Consider the following 14,934-nt stretch of genomic DNA (forward strand, 5'->3'; position numbering starts at 1 on the left):
CACTCAAATGAGCATTACTTCGATATCCCTAATTCAAGAATCATTCCCCTCCCACTTCTCAACCTTTCCACCCTTCCTCTCCCAATCCAACCAACTACCCGAATAAACCCCAATATTGGCAGGGTCATATCCAGCCTGCACAGCCATCTGCGCCGCCGTCTTAGCCCGCACACCAGCCTTGCAATAGAACACCATCTGCGCAGGCTCGCCCTCACTCTCCGTAGGATCAGGCTTAGCAAACCCAAACCGAGTCTCGAACTCATCTGGCGTTAGGTACATTGCATCTGGCTGCGATGCCAGCGGAATCGACACTGCAGATGGGATGATCCCCGTGCCTTGGAGTTCGGCGGGCTCGCGCACATCGATGAGGATTATAGGCTTATGGGTTGGGGAGTTGGAGGTTGAGGATGGGAGGGCAGCGTTGATCTTTGGTTTTATTAGCCTTGTAATAATTGAAATTGTTTACTGTGTTCTCATTGGGATATGATATTCCGTTCAAAGTAATGCAGGCTTCGGTACATACATCTTCGAATCCCCATTCCTGGAGTTTGACCGGACTGGCTTCATCGCTGTTCCAGCGCGTCTGCACTTGGCTCGAACTCTTCAGAATTGGCTTTTGGAGAATGCATGATTGTGCCAAACGGTTGTGAGGAGATGTAACTAGTCCTCTGGTCGGTGCGGAGAGAGCTCGGTGTAAGGCCGCGGCTGGTGATACCGCACTACGTGTCGGGATTCTGATTGCGGCGGAGGACAGCACAACAGCGGATCGCTGGATCTTGGATGATAATGATGAAGCCATTGTTTCAATTTTGGGTTTGATTGTCCGCGGAGGTGAGTGGGAGTTAGTACATCTCCGTGGGTAACCTCGGGTCGCGGAACGGTGATGTCAGTATCTGTCTTGCGTGACCGCCTACTGATTTAGGGCTTTTGCTCATGGGTAGTCTCCAGTGCTTTAGGGTGATATACAAGCGTTGCAGGGGAATATTGAGATTTTTGATTGGTAGGAAGGAGCTCGGTTGTTTATATTGTAACTAGCGAGTCTTGTTACAGGGCTGATAAATATTTTTATTTTATTTTCATATAGATCTTGTGGATATAGCACAGATATATAGTGGAGTGTATATCAAATGAATGAGACCTTGTGATTCAGAATTTTACTCAAATCTATATAGAAAAATCAGTTAGCTACTCACTAGTAGGCCAAGAAAGGCTATATTCAAATCACAAGGCCTTAATTGGTGGACTCATCTATGATTGCATATGTTGTAGAAGTTGTCCATCTAAAACCAATTGGAATGCTTAAAATCAAGACAAAAGCAAAGAGATAAACAAAGGGCTTTAGCCCCTATTTTGGTGTACGTGCAAGATATGTTTAGTTAATCCCAGCGTATGAAATTTTATATAACATGTCATAATTAGTCAAAGCAGAAAAAGAGAATTAATATTGTTCTAATATGCATGGCTCTAGGGGTAGTCAGTCAGAAGAAAGGAAACAAGAAACCCCCCCACGACCCCTGGTGGGCAATAGGTAATCATAATCGCAATGGGGATTTCTTTGCGCAAGGGTATGAAAGGTCTCTGCAAGAGAAACATATGCTAAAGACTTTTCCTGGAGCGTTCATCATGCATCAAAATCGAATGATAAAGAGGAAAGGTTCAGCGGACCGCCCTATATCCGGGACAAGATATCATGTCATGGTAACCAAGCCCTCTGTCCAGAAAATGGGGCTGAGTTCCAGCCTTGCTTTGTTGTTTTGTACAAAAAGTGTGAATTTAATCGCGGGGGCGGAAGGTAAGAAGACAGTCATCCTGGTGTATATTAGTGAATTGATCATCGCAGCAGAAAATAAGCTTGAACATACCTTGGGGAAAATAGTGGCGAACACCTTGATGTCCTCTGACTCGGGGGTCGGGGTGTGCTCCCAGTCCATCACCATACTGGCCTTTCCGATCATGGACATCAGGGAAAGCTGAGCATAGGTCTGACCCAGACAGTAGTGGGGACCTGTGCCGAAGACAAGCCAGTTCTTGGTCTGCTGCTCGGCAGTACCGGTGATCCAGCGGTCTGGATCAAACGAGTCGGCGTTAGGGTAAGCCTCCTCGTCGTGGCAGGCGGGCCACACGGAGGGAATGATCATCGAGCCCTTGGCGACGGTGACGGTCTCGCTGATAGGGAAATCCTTCTTGACCAGGTAGGGAACCATGATGACGGGAGGACGGTAGCGCAGAGTCTCCTTAACGACGGCGCGGGTGTAAGGCATGTTGTCGAGCATATCCATCGTGGCGGGAAGAGTGCGGTCACCGTTACGGATCTTAAGGTTCTCCTCACGGACCTTGTCCAGGATCTCGGGGCGGTCGGCCATCAGTTGGAACAACCAGGTGGAGGCGGCACTGGTCGCATCCTGGGAAGCGAACAAGAAGGTGAAGATGGTCTGGGCAATTTCGTAGTCGGAGAATTCACGAAGAACCTGGCTAGGCTTCTCTGAAGAATCAACCTCGATTCCCTTGGCAATCTTCTCGCGGTACGCGGCGGAATCCAGCTGGGACTTAACCCAAGCATCCATGATACAAGAGATCTCACCACCGGCAGCCATGCGGGCCTTGGACTTAGCAGCACACTTGGTGAACTCCAAAAGCACCATATCGGCGGCCTTCTTGCCGTACCAGGTCTTAGTGTAGGGAAGGATGATAGGGAAGTTAACCAGCTCAAGGGCAGCAGTGATCAGATAGTAGTCATCGGCAATTTTCTGGACACCCTCGTCACTGATGTAGTAACCGACAAAGGTACGGCAAGACAGAGCACACATAAGTTCGCGGAACTCGGACATCCAGGGGGTCGGGGTGAAGTTGGTGGCGGCGGACTTCTTGAGGAAGTGCTGGTTGTAGGCGTTGAAGACCTCCTCGGCGCGGGGGAGGTACATGGCCAGGGCCTGGCGAGTGAACAATCCGTTCAGACCCTTGCGGTAATCCACGTGGGCCTTGCCATCCAAGAAGACCCAGTTGGTCTTGCCCAGGAGCTTGTGCGCAGCATCAACGACACAGGGCTTGACATAGCCGGGCGAGTTGAAAATCTTCCGGGACATATCACGACTGGACGCAATCACGACGAACCTAGAATAACGTTAGAGATTAGGCCCCTAAGGGATTGAGTTTGGAAACTTCTCACTTGTGGAAGACAGAAACACAGCTGAGATCACCGCTGTCCCATTTGGCCTTATATTCGGTAAATTTGGGGTTGACTGATTGAAGGAACGGGCCCATGAATGGAATCTTATACATAGGGCCAACAATGGCGCCCTTTAGGTAGTGGTACTTGACTGTAAATAGGGGTCTGAATTAGTTTCACGCGATTTACAATGACACACACATCTCGAATTGTCACTCACACTGGTCATAGAGGACAGCAGCGATCAAGAAAGTCAGCAGACCCTTCCAGATAGTGAAGCCATCCAATATGGTGGCGACGAGACCGGCCGGCGCAAAAAGTTGAGGGGAGACCGTCGCATCCGCCAATGGCGAGACGAAGCTCCCGGTGATGTTGGCCATATTGACCATGTTGGGAGTCCACGGGTCAAATTTCCGAACAGAATTGAAGAGAAAGTGAATTGAGAAGGAGACCCAGAACAGAAAGGGAAAAAAGCGAGTGGAGAGAGGGGAGAAAGAATTGACTGGGGCTCAGGGGCGGGAACGCCAATTACACGGCCCCGGGATGCCCAGCATTATCCTGCATCAAAAAAAAATATATTGTATAACTACGGTGAATGGAGTAATTAATATTCAATAGATTTTGTTAGGTTGATTTATTTTTCTTTTATTCTTTGGCTCCTCCATATAAATATTTGAAAATATTTGCTTTAGCTAGTGTAGCTAGTATAAAGGGGGTTTGTTAATATCTTCGAGCCAGGCTTAATATTGGTGATAGTTAGTTGCTGGCTATGTATTTCTACATTATATACTCCGTACTCTAGAGGTATTTCATACTATAACATTGAATATTATATGAACACAAAATAAAATTGTAACATCTCCACGGAGCACGGAGTAGATAATCCCAAAATGGAATATCATAATTACTCAGCACGACGTGACCCCGGCTAGGGAATTCCCGAGATTTTGATCGTCTCTGATTGGTCAAGAGCTATATGTACGGTGTGCTTATTACTACAACGTACATGTCGTACTACGTACTTTTGTATATATGAAATGCACTGGGTATTCGTAGATCTATGTAAGGGTTCAACGACCACCAAAACCAAACCATCCGCGACGTTTCGTTTCTTCTTCGGGGGCCTGAGCTTGGGCTTGAGGGTGAGTTGGAGCCTGTTGCTGACCTTCCCGAGGGTAATCAATGTAGTTCCATGCCACATCAAGGAACAAGGGCTTGACAGGAATGGGCTGCATTTGAGGTGGATACGGCACCAAATTATTGAGGTCCAGTCCGGATCCTGCGAAATGTTGTAGTCGTTCTACCACTGGCCGCTGGCTCGACTGTGACGCCTCTTCGGCAGTCAACTTCTCTAGAGTGACAAGTCCACGATAACGTGCAACCAAATCTCGTAAAGTTGACTGCAGGGTACTTGTTTGCACCTGGGAAACATCCAGCTTTGGGACACCTTCAACATCTGCTGCTGACTGGGGAGAGGCAGAAGCGGCGAGGTTCAGGGCCTGAGAAAATAGTGCAAGAGCCTCCTTTGATTTAGAAAGAACTGCATGAGATCTTCCTAACGCAAGACACCTAAGAGAAAGAAACCATTAGTTACGAGAATCAGTGAGGATTGTGGGGAAAAGCATACCTGAGAGCACGGAAGTAGTGCCGTTTTGCCTCCACATCCTGCACAAAGGCCGAGTCGGCCGCAACACCTGGAAGCTCAAGAATAAATTCCAAGCTCTGGAGTGTCGAATCATACAGAACGACACGCTCGCGAAGCTTGTTCAACTTCTTGCCATTTCCTGTGCTGTGCTTTGCAGTCTCCTTTCCACCCGTGGGTTGCTGCTCCTCAAATGACAAACCGTCCTTTTCTCCACACAATACCCGGTTACGACCGACTCGCCAGCCAATCAAAGTGTAATTCACTGCAGTTCGAGTGATTTGCAATGCCTGCATTCTCTTGTCACTAGGATCAACGCCCTCACTGGCCAAATCATCAATGGCAGATTTCGTAGCATCAACAGCATCCTGACTAGCAATAATCACGTTATCATATGCAGCGGCTTTCTCCTTGGCAGCAGCAGACTTTCCTGCGTCTGCCAGCCAGGTGGTGAGGCGAGCCTCCGCGGCTGAAGCAGCAGCTAACGATTGAGAGATCGAGGCATCGTCCAGTGGGACAGTTCGTGACCTCCAAGTGACAGACTGAGGCAATTCCTGCACCTCTCCCTCTGCAGTCCGTCGAGTACCAGCTGCTTCTTCAGCAAGACAAGAGGGGTCGACTTTCTCAACTTCGGCGCGAATCTCCGAATCCAATGGGAAGAATTCAATGGCCAACGATGAGGTAGGCTTGGAGCGGGGGAGCTTCATCTGATAAGCCGCGTATCGGAGACTTGGGTCAACAGTCCCCGAGAGCAGGTCCCGAAAGGCGTCTTTCTTTACCCTTTGACCCAAAGCCGTGTAAATCACTCTCGCAAGAGAGTAGTCCCGGAGACACTGTTCCCATTTCCGCTTTTCAAGCCACATAGCGCCGGAAATCATCGCTAAATAAGCTCGAGTCTCCAGGACATCCACATCACTCGCCCCAGAAAGCGCTTGTTCGTGGAGCAGCGAGACTAGATGCTGCGCATACCCAGTGGCCTTGTTTAGTCGAGAAATAACGTGGCGCCGAGCAGCGCCAGAGATCCCCTTTGCGGAAGGATCAGCGGAATGTGTGGACTTCATGTGCATTGCTTGCGCCCAAGCTCGTTCGGAACTAAGAAGCAAAAGGTGGACATATCTGGCGTAGGTTAGAGACGATCAAAATAGTAATTGGGAATGAAAAGGCGGGTAACATACGACACATTGCTTCCAATATTTTCAGCAGTCACAGCTGGTTTGGCAGTATACTTACGGCCTTTGACAGTGGCCTGACCAAGCTTCTTGCGGAGTTTCTGTAGTTTTCTGGTGGTGTGCGCCCGGTAGGCATTGTAGTCTCCCACAAGAAGAGCCTCCTCTCTCTCTTTAAAGATAAATTCAGTCACTTCCATGATAATTTGCTTTCTTGTTCCTTTATTTGGGTCCTTCTGATGAGGATGGGAGGGACACGGTTGAATTGGTGGGCTCAGTAAAGGCGGTGAAATTCCGGCAGTTTCATGCACCTCCGAATCTTTTGCGTGTTTTCCCCAAGCTCATGGGACCTCGGATTTACCATTGCCTCTTTGTTCAAATCAAGGTGCATGGAATTGATTGGTAATTTATGTCCGGGACCTTGTGTGTGAGCAATATTGTGTTCCACAAGCCGACGAGTCCAGTTTTCCTTCATTGGTACGAATGGCACCACCCAAGGACAACTTCCTCCATTGCTTGTCATACTCAAGCAGGGACAGTTTTCTGACATGAACATTGCCTAAACAGATCTTTTGAACCGAAGACAATACAGATCAAGAAATAATAACGGCATCTCACGGCTTGAAGTTGCGATTTGGGGGTGATGCTTGAACGTACAACGGGATCTCTCGAGAACGCGGGACGACGTTTCCTTCGAGATTCCAATGGTGTGATCCAAAACCGACGCTGTTTATCTGATCATTTCTGGAAGCACAATGGCGCTAGAGCGGATGCTCCTCAGTGGTTTATCGCGCTTTTGCAGGCGTCAGGCCAACGACCGTCCCCCGTTCTTAGCACCCAACACGAAAGCAGAGAGTCAAGCGACGAGATAGGGCCATTGTTCGAATTTTTATACCCTCGGCAGGCTCAACTGGGAGCTTCGCGTCTGTCTCGCTCCCAGAATAAGACGGGATTTCAGAGGAGGTCACACCTAGGCTTTTCAAGATCTTATGTTTCCATTTCAAGTCTTCGCCAGGCTACATCAGCGGCTTCACTCAGCCACGAAGATGCATCCAATCTGGCCCTAGAGCCTCAGGACTCGGAATATCCCCATAACGACGGGAAAGCGGACGCATCCCTCCAGGCTTTCCTTCGGAAGAATGGCAGCGAATTTGATAAAGCTTGGGTGCTGTACGTCGCAGCCGGGTACCCGCCGAAACTCAAGCCTGCACTCTGTGCTTATATGAGTAAATCGTCGAAAGAAAAGGAACGAAAACGTGCATGGGCACTCTTCAACGAAATTGCACCTGAAGATCGCACCGAGATAGACTTCAAGAACATTTTAAGATCTCAGCTGCTTTCGTTGCCCGCTCAAAAACCATTTCATTTGGACTCAATTTGTCAACAAGCTATTTACACGCCATTTGCCCAGGATATCATCTCGCTAGGCCTGGTGCACATGGTGGAAAACAGACAGTGGACCAAAATTGCTTTACTCTGGAGGTCCCTACTGGAGATCCCTGAAAACGAGCGACCGACATTGGACTCTTTGCTAGATCGATTTGATCGATTTCACTTTCCCGAGCATTCCCTTTCCAGGCATCTCCTCGCTTTAAAGGCGCATCTGCCGACCGATATCAACAATATTACTGCTGCAAACAAGGTTGCAATCATAGACTTTACTCGCCGTCTTGTTGGGCGATTTTTCAAGTCTCATGACATCGTCAAACTCACACCGATACCAACTGTGCTTTCACTATTGCACACGTACCATTCCTTGGGTTTTTTGGGAAATAAACACTATTTCGCCGTGATGAGGACCTTTCTATCTTCAAAGCCGAGGTCAGAATTTGTCAAGTGCATTCTTGTTTATCGCCAATTGCGTTTGGATTTGCCGGATGCAAGGGTAGAGGCGAAGATGATTCGAGCTATCATCCAACGTTTGTTGGAATTTGGGATGACCGACAGCATACCATACTTCTTGGACGAAGAGGCGCACTTTGATGAAGATAAAAAGCCAAGCATTCGCTCATATGATGATGCAATGGGGGCCTTCTCCAAGATCGGGGATGTGCAAACTGTCCAACGCCTATTTGATAGGTTCCTAGCAGATCATGGCCGCCCGAAGAGCTCAAGATCGGTGACTCCCCTTCTTGCCGTTCACGCGCGGCTAGGTGATGTGTGCGAGACACGGCGGCAATTCGGTCGAATTCCGACAGAGTTTGGTCTTCCGCTAAACACAATTTGCTGGAATATACTGCTCCTGGCGTATACTACCGCCGGTGATTTATCAGGTGCTATGTCTACCTTCTCGGAAATGCGAGAACACCGTGTACCTCCTGACTCGTACACATTTGGCACACTGATGGGGATTTTCGCCCAGCGAGGCGACGTCGAAGCTATCCGTCAATTGCTCAAAGAGGCACAGGCGAGTGGGGTACAAATCACAAGGCCAATGCTTGATACGGCTGTTCAGGCGTATTGCAAAAATGGACAATTGGGCTACGCTGAAGAGCTTGTCGAAAGCAGCTGGGATTTAGCGGTGGGAGGGTCTCCCTTGCGAATGTGGAATTTTCTTCTAATGCGGTATGCATTCAGGGTATCCAAGTTTTCCTTCCGGCGCATCCTTGACCGCATGGGACAGCTAGGATTGAAACCGGATGACATGACTTATGCGGCTATTATGCTTGCTTATGTTTATGCCATGCAAGTTGATCGTGCGCGGGCTACTCTCAGGAAGATGCACGATGCTGGTTTTGAACCTACCCAGTATCATTATTCTATTCTCTTGCTTGGATATGTGAAGCAACGGAATCGCGACATGGTGCACGTTATCTCCCGCGAAATGCAAGCACGCTTCGGTCAAGTCGGAATGGAAGGGAGCCTGTTGAACCTGAGAATGCAGATTGCGAGAGACGCGGAAAACGCAGGAGATCTTCACACTCCCGTTGAAGATATCGTCTTGGAAAATGCAGAAAAGACCCTTTCTGAATCAATCGCAAATTTCAATGCCAATCCATCGCCTGTCAAAACTCGATTATCCAACACTCGATTATCTAGTCCGCTAGAGGGATTTGCTGTTGAGTCTTTCACAGCCACGCACTATCAACGGTTGGTCGAGGCATACGGCATCCAAGGTGCCGCCGAAAAGGCACTCCAAACTTTCTCTCATTATATGCAAGTCAGACGAACTGCAGGGTCACCGGACGGTGATGATTTAGAATCCTTACCGGTTGACTTCATCAAAGCCATCATGAACGCCTATCTAAAAACCCACAAGTATGAGAAAGTGGAAGAGTGCTGGAATAGTATTATGGCAAGTGTAAGCAAGAAAGCTGGCACCTCTGACCTTGAAAAATTCTTCTCTGAACGGTCGCCGATGTCAACGCTGCCAGCGCCAGCCGAGTCTCCTCTCCCATCAGTGCTCTCATTACCCACCACTCAAGCAGAGAAGCCCAAAATACTTCATGCCCAACGCTTCATCCTGGACTTTCCACTTTCGCTTTACATACAGTCGTTGGCTCGCCGAGGCATGTTCGAGAGAATACATCAAGTTGTGGCCGACATCCAGGAAATGGGCTTTGCATTGACTGGTTTCAACTGGTCAACTTACGTTAGGATGCTTGCGATATCTGATAATTATCCCGACAATGTGCAGGCATTTCGACTGTTTGAGGAGAAGTTCATTGCTCATTTCCCTGGTTGGTCGTGGTTTCTTAAGGGATACGGCGTGAGACCGCTCAATGCCCCCGTGACCATCCTCCATCTCGAAGGTCGTTCCGGCATTACCAAACCCCGCAGGATGATGGGAAAATTGGCCCGAAAACATTGGCGCAAAATTGAGCCCGACTATATGCATCCTCATTACCCCACCATGGTGCAACTAGCCAGCACACTGCAACGGCTTCGGCAAACAAGTATCACGGAGGGGAATGAGCACCTGGCGAATCTCTACGAAATTGCGCCACAGACGGTTGATGCTCTTGCCACGATGCCCTACGTGCGTGACAAACATCAGGGTACAATCCTTCGCGGCAAAGAGGCAAAAAGTGATATTCTCCCACGCCCAACCCACCTGTTTTCCACACACTCAGGTGCTCTTGGCCCTGTCCTTGGCCCCCACAGAGCACAAGAGCGCACCTTTGATGACGCGAGTCAGGAGCCTTTCGAATTGAAAAAAGATCAATACCCCGAACCTTCCGGCAACGAGTCCAGTCTTACTGGATTGCTCTCCAGTGAACAACTGGGAGAGTTCGGTTCTTTGTCAGAGATCCTTCCTCGCGAGGACCGAATTGACCTGGAAACCTCGTTTCACGATCATTACAATGTTACAAGGCAGTGGAAGGAGAAAGCCGAGCACTACAAGGAGCTTATCGCTAAGGCGCTCAAAGACAAGGATACCGTGCGCGCCGACGCCTACAAACGACGTTTGCGCAAGTTACAGGATACCAACATCAAGAGGCAGACTCCCGAGCGGCAGCTGTTCGACAAGGATAATCGCAAGTACAAGTTGGATACCCCAATCCACTCTCTCTTCAAACCCGTCGCTGGACTCCATGTGAAACCCGGGCGGACAGTGCAGGAGCGAAAATCCGAGCGAAAAAGATACAAGGGACCCTGGACACCCAGGGAAGAACAGAACAACGACTCTTGAGCAGCGTGCTCCATGTATAGTGATTGTGTAATATTAGCTTGTTTTATATATCCTGGTTTTCATAATTTGATTTGTACAATATATCAGTTTTTCCACCTTCCCATTGACTGACCACGGATTATATATATATTGTTCATAAAGCGCTAATATATCCGGCTTTGGCTTTTTCCCCTTCCATATTTCAGAATATGAACCGATAAGGGGGAAAGCCATCATAGTGTTTACCTTCAGTGTAACAAGTACAATATCAAGAACAGAGGCCGCTAGTGACTCTTGTCTTTTGGAATATATGGCTAGTATACATATATTTGGTCTGCTATGGTATCTTCAACTGGCAAAGGGGAGAAGGAATGATGTACTGGGCCGAACATCTGTAAGCATATGGCAATTAGAAATTTACGCAGATTGGTAGAAGTACCCGTGGACATTGATCACATCCATGGAAGGTTATAGATGGAGAAGTAGTCACTTTCTACACATTAAGCCTTTTCCGCCATTTTCTGCCGCCCATCTATCAAACTGACGAGACATCGAAGAGAATATGTATCTAAGACCACCGAAAAGGCACAAGGCCGCACAGACAGCTAGTTATTGTTGGAGATAGTTGGACAGCTCCAAGTACTACGGATATGGAGCATTGAACATGAGAAGACTTTACTGGCTGAATGGACATTATAAAGTGAACTTTGAAAATTTTCATTGTGGATAAAATATTGTATAAACGGACAGCTCACACACAGCTCCCCATACCATCAACCAGAATGGAAGAGGACCTTTCAGACCTCCTCGACACCCACCAGGACCGACCGACCGAAGTCAGACGCCGAGACCAGGTCAAGATCATCACCACTCCCTGGACCGAAACGCAGACACTGCGAACAGCACGCGTGACAGTCGAGGCGGGAGTAAAAAGGTTTCACTTTAGGGCATCGAGGACATGTAGTCATCAGCAAGGGTGGAGATTCTGTGGCTCTTTTAAAGAGTTTAGAAAGGGGACGTCTACTCTAAAGTGATTCTTTGAACTGTTGGAGAAAAAAAGTCAGTGGAAAAGTTCAAAATGCCAAAGTCCAGTGTGAAAACCCAAGAGGTTTCCAACTGTTTGGGGGGAGGAGAACGCACGTAGAGTCGCTTGAAGAAGAAGAAAAGGATCGAGGGAATGGCGGCTTATATAGCCCAGAAAAAAATTGTTCGCTGACTCAGCACGGCACGTGGTACCCGTGGGACGCGCTTTCCTCGCGTGCAACTTCACGCGTTCCACTTTAGCAAATCGGGAAATCCCAATCGGCACTGGACCCCCCCTCGACTCCCTCCTTTCAACAACACTATATTGCATCACACATCATGGATGGTTTACAACTACGGGATGAAGCCGCGCAAGATCGCATACGCGCTGCAACTGAATTTCTTGACCCAAGTAAGTTCATTGAGATATATGTTATGGTCCCTTGAGCTAACATGCTTTTTTTCAGATGATGCACGGGCACGCAGGTTCGACGACCTCGAAGATCAATATGTTTCAATATATATCTAATGGACTGGAACAGTTATCGAGCGGATATTGTGGTTATGCTGAACAAGGGTGGGCGACGATTGACAGTACGTGGATCCACGAAATTCCCTGCCAGGAGGTGGTGCTGATAATTTTGGACAGGTCAGCATTGATGAAATCAGAGCACACAACCGGGAGCTTGCGGATGGGTAAATTACATCGCTATAACAGTGGAATTGGGTTCACCGACTAATGGTTGTAGGCTACTCTCTTCGCCGTTTGATTATTCACAAGCCTTCGACGCAGCCTTGAAGGCAGTCGTCAAAACCCTACCCGGTCGACCGCTTAAAGAAACCTCGGATGAAGCGGTGTGTATTTCGTCTTCGTTGATTCTTAGCAGACATCGAATGTCTAACGATTTTGATAGAACTACTACTGCGCTTATGTTGGCGCATTCGGAGAATTCTCTTGCAACCCCCGCACATTGGGCTCACAACAATTAAACCACATGGTCTCGCTCGAGGGCATTGTGACAAAATGCTCTCTGGTACGCCCCAAGATCGTTCAGAGTGTTCACTATGTCGAGAGGAAGGATCGGTTTGTTGCCAGAAAATATCGTGATCAGACCATGGGTGCCAGCGGTTCAACCAGTTTGAACGTTTACCCTCAAGAGGATGACGAAAAGAACCCGGTGAGTCTCACTTGAATACTCTCACTCAATTCGTCGAGACTAATGATATAATTTCTAGCTTATCACCGAGTATGGTTACTCAACATATCTCGACCACCAATCGATCTCTATCCAAGAAATGCCCGAACGTGCCCCAGCAGGACAGTTGCCCCGAAGTGTCGATGTCCTTCTGGACGACGACCTCGTCGACACCGCCAAGCCTGGCGACAGAATCCAGCTGGTGGGTATCTACCGTACCCTCGGTAACGGAGGCAGTGGCTCGTCAACGTTCCGCACCGTCGTCATGGCGAACAATATTATTCAGCTGTCTTCGAAGAGCGGTGGAGGTATTGCGGAGGCCGTGCTTACGGATACCGATATTCGAAACATCAATCAGATTTCGAAGAAGAGAAACGTGTTTGAATTATTGTCTAAGTCTCTGGCTCCTAGCATCCACGGGCATGACTACATCAAGAAAGCCATCCTTCTGATGCTTCTTGGTGGAATGGAGAAGAACCTGGATAACGGAACCCATCTTCGTGGTGATATCAATATCCTTATGGTCGGTGATCCCTCGACTGCGAAGTCCCAGCTTCTCCGTTTCGTGTTGAATACCGCGCCACTGGCAATCGCTACTACCGGTCGAGGCTCGTCTGGTGTCGGTTTGACTGCTGCCGTTACATCTGATAAAGAAACCGGCGAGCGTCGACTGGAGGCTGGTGCTATGGTTCTCGGTGACCGTGGTGTGGTGTGTATTGATGAATTCGACAAGATGAGTGATGTCGATCGTGTCGCCATTCACGAAGTTATGGAACAGCAGACAGTTACAATTGCCAAAGCCGGTATTCACACGAGCTTGAACGCTCGCTGCAGTGTCCTTGCTGCAGCCAACCCGATTTATGGCCAATATGATCCTCACAAGGACCCACATAAGAACATCGCTCTCCCTGACTCCTTGCTTTCTCGTTTCGATTTACTATTTGTCGTGACCGATGATATTGAGGACGCCCATGACCGAATAATCTCAGAGCACGTGCTACGCATGCACCGTTACCGCCAGCCTGGCACCGAGGAGGGTGCGCCTGTTCGGGAACAGCTCAACCAAACATTGGGCGTGGGAGGCGAAGACCGTCAAGATACCAACGCGCCAAGTGAAGTTTTCGAGAAGTTCAATGTCATGCTCCACGGTGGTATGGTTGATGCCGCTAATACTGGGCGTCGCCGTGCCAAGCATGTGGAAATTATTAGCATTCCCTTCATCAAGAAGTACATCCAATATGCTAAGAAGCGAATCATGCCCGTCTTGACCAAGGGTGCCGCCGACCACGTCATTGCCACATACTCTGCTCTGCGAAACGACGAAATCACCGGCAACAAACGTCGCACATCGCCCATCACCCCTCGTACCCTGGAGACGCTAATCCGTTTGTCGACTGCGCATGCCAAGGCCCGCCTGTCTAACCGGGTAGACGAGAAGGATGCCAAACAGGCTGAGATCATCCTGCGCTTCGCCATGTTCAAGGAAGTGGTCGAGGACGAGCGCCGGAAGAGACGTAAGGTGACCACCTTCGACGATTCCTCCGATGACGACAGCGATGCCGAACTCGACGATAACTCCGATGATGACACCACCGCCCGCGGTACATCAACCGCTACACCAGGTAGACGCAATGGCACAGCACGCACTCGTGGTACCGCAACACAGTCTAGTGTTCCAGTCCCAGATGAGGACGAAGACCCAGACAGCCTATACACAGCCAGCCCTCGCGCTCAACGCTTGCGTTCAAGCCAGACAGGCCGCACCCAAACACAAACCGAGTCTCAGATGTCAATGGCATCCTCGCAGCCAGCCTCGCAGCTCATCGAATCTCAGACAGACTCACAGTCCACTTCCCAAGACATCCCGATCACTCCTGCCCGCATGGTAGTCTTCCGGCAGATTCTGGGCCCGCTCATGGGCAAGACTGTGTTCAAAAATAGCGATACATGCAAGATTGATGAGCTGATCAACGCTGTTAATACTGCCATCCGGGAATCGCCTACACTTGGTGCCTCGCACGTCTTCTCTCGTCCCGAGGCTATCCAGGCCTTGCGCGGTATGACCGATGACAATTTGCTGATGTACCTCGAGGACGAGGAAGATGTATACCGGGTCTAATTTATCTGGG

General features: G+C 49.1%; 5 protein-coding genes across 5 annotated transcripts; 2 read left to right on the plus strand and 3 right to left on the minus strand.

The window, feature by feature from the left end:
• Positions 1-33: 33 nt before the first annotated feature.
• PGRI_006940 (rhodanese-like domain-containing protein) lies at positions 34-799 on the minus strand (the record flags this gene model as incomplete). The annotated part of the gene is made up of 2 exons (XM_040788407.1): positions 34-426; positions 524-799. 2 exons carry the CDS (start codon positions 797-799, stop codon positions 34-36), a joined length of 669 nt encoding a protein of 222 aa, XP_040652179.1.
• A 974-nt stretch (positions 800-1,773) lies between these two features.
• Positions 1,774-3,555, minus strand: erg5 (C-22 sterol desaturase erg5; the record flags this gene model as incomplete). Its single annotated transcript, XM_040788408.1, has 4 exons — positions 1,774-1,809; positions 1,863-3,111; positions 3,167-3,317; positions 3,387-3,555. 4 exons carry the CDS (start codon positions 3,553-3,555, stop codon positions 1,774-1,776), a joined length of 1,605 nt encoding a protein of 534 aa, XP_040652180.1.
• Positions 3,556-4,236: 681 nt separating this feature from the next.
• Positions 4,237-6,174, minus strand: PGRI_006960 (signal recognition particle subunit SRP68; the record flags this gene model as incomplete). The annotated part of the gene is made up of 3 exons (XM_040788409.1): positions 4,237-4,735; positions 4,794-5,924; positions 5,984-6,174. 3 exons carry the CDS (start codon positions 6,172-6,174, stop codon positions 4,237-4,239), a joined length of 1,821 nt encoding a protein of 606 aa, XP_040652181.1.
• A 443-nt stretch (positions 6,175-6,617) lies between these two features.
• On the plus strand, positions 6,618-10,607 carry PGRI_006970 (putative translation regulator (Cya5); the record flags this gene model as incomplete). Its single annotated transcript, XM_040788410.1, has 1 exon — positions 6,618-10,607. The coding sequence occupies one exon, from the start codon at positions 6,618-6,620 to the stop codon at positions 10,605-10,607; it is 3,990 nt and encodes a 1,329-aa protein (XP_040652182.1).
• A 761-nt stretch (positions 10,608-11,368) lies between these two features.
• On the plus strand, positions 11,369-14,924 carry PGRI_006980 (MCM DNA helicase complex subunit MCM3; the record flags this gene model as incomplete). The annotated part of the gene is made up of 8 exons (XM_040788411.1): positions 11,369-11,512; positions 11,871-12,021; positions 12,077-12,095; positions 12,152-12,203; positions 12,259-12,305; positions 12,359-12,464; positions 12,524-12,787; positions 12,846-14,924. 8 exons carry the CDS (start codon positions 11,369-11,371, stop codon positions 14,922-14,924), a joined length of 2,862 nt encoding a protein of 953 aa, XP_040652183.1.
• Between the last annotated feature and the right edge of the window lie 10 nt (positions 14,925-14,934).

This window comes from Penicillium griseofulvum (genome assembly GCF_001561935.1).
Source record: "Penicillium griseofulvum strain PG3 chromosome Unknown contig_79, whole genome shotgun sequence".
In the NCBI taxonomy this organism is placed as follows: Eukaryota; Fungi; Ascomycota; class Eurotiomycetes; order Eurotiales; family Aspergillaceae; genus Penicillium; species Penicillium griseofulvum.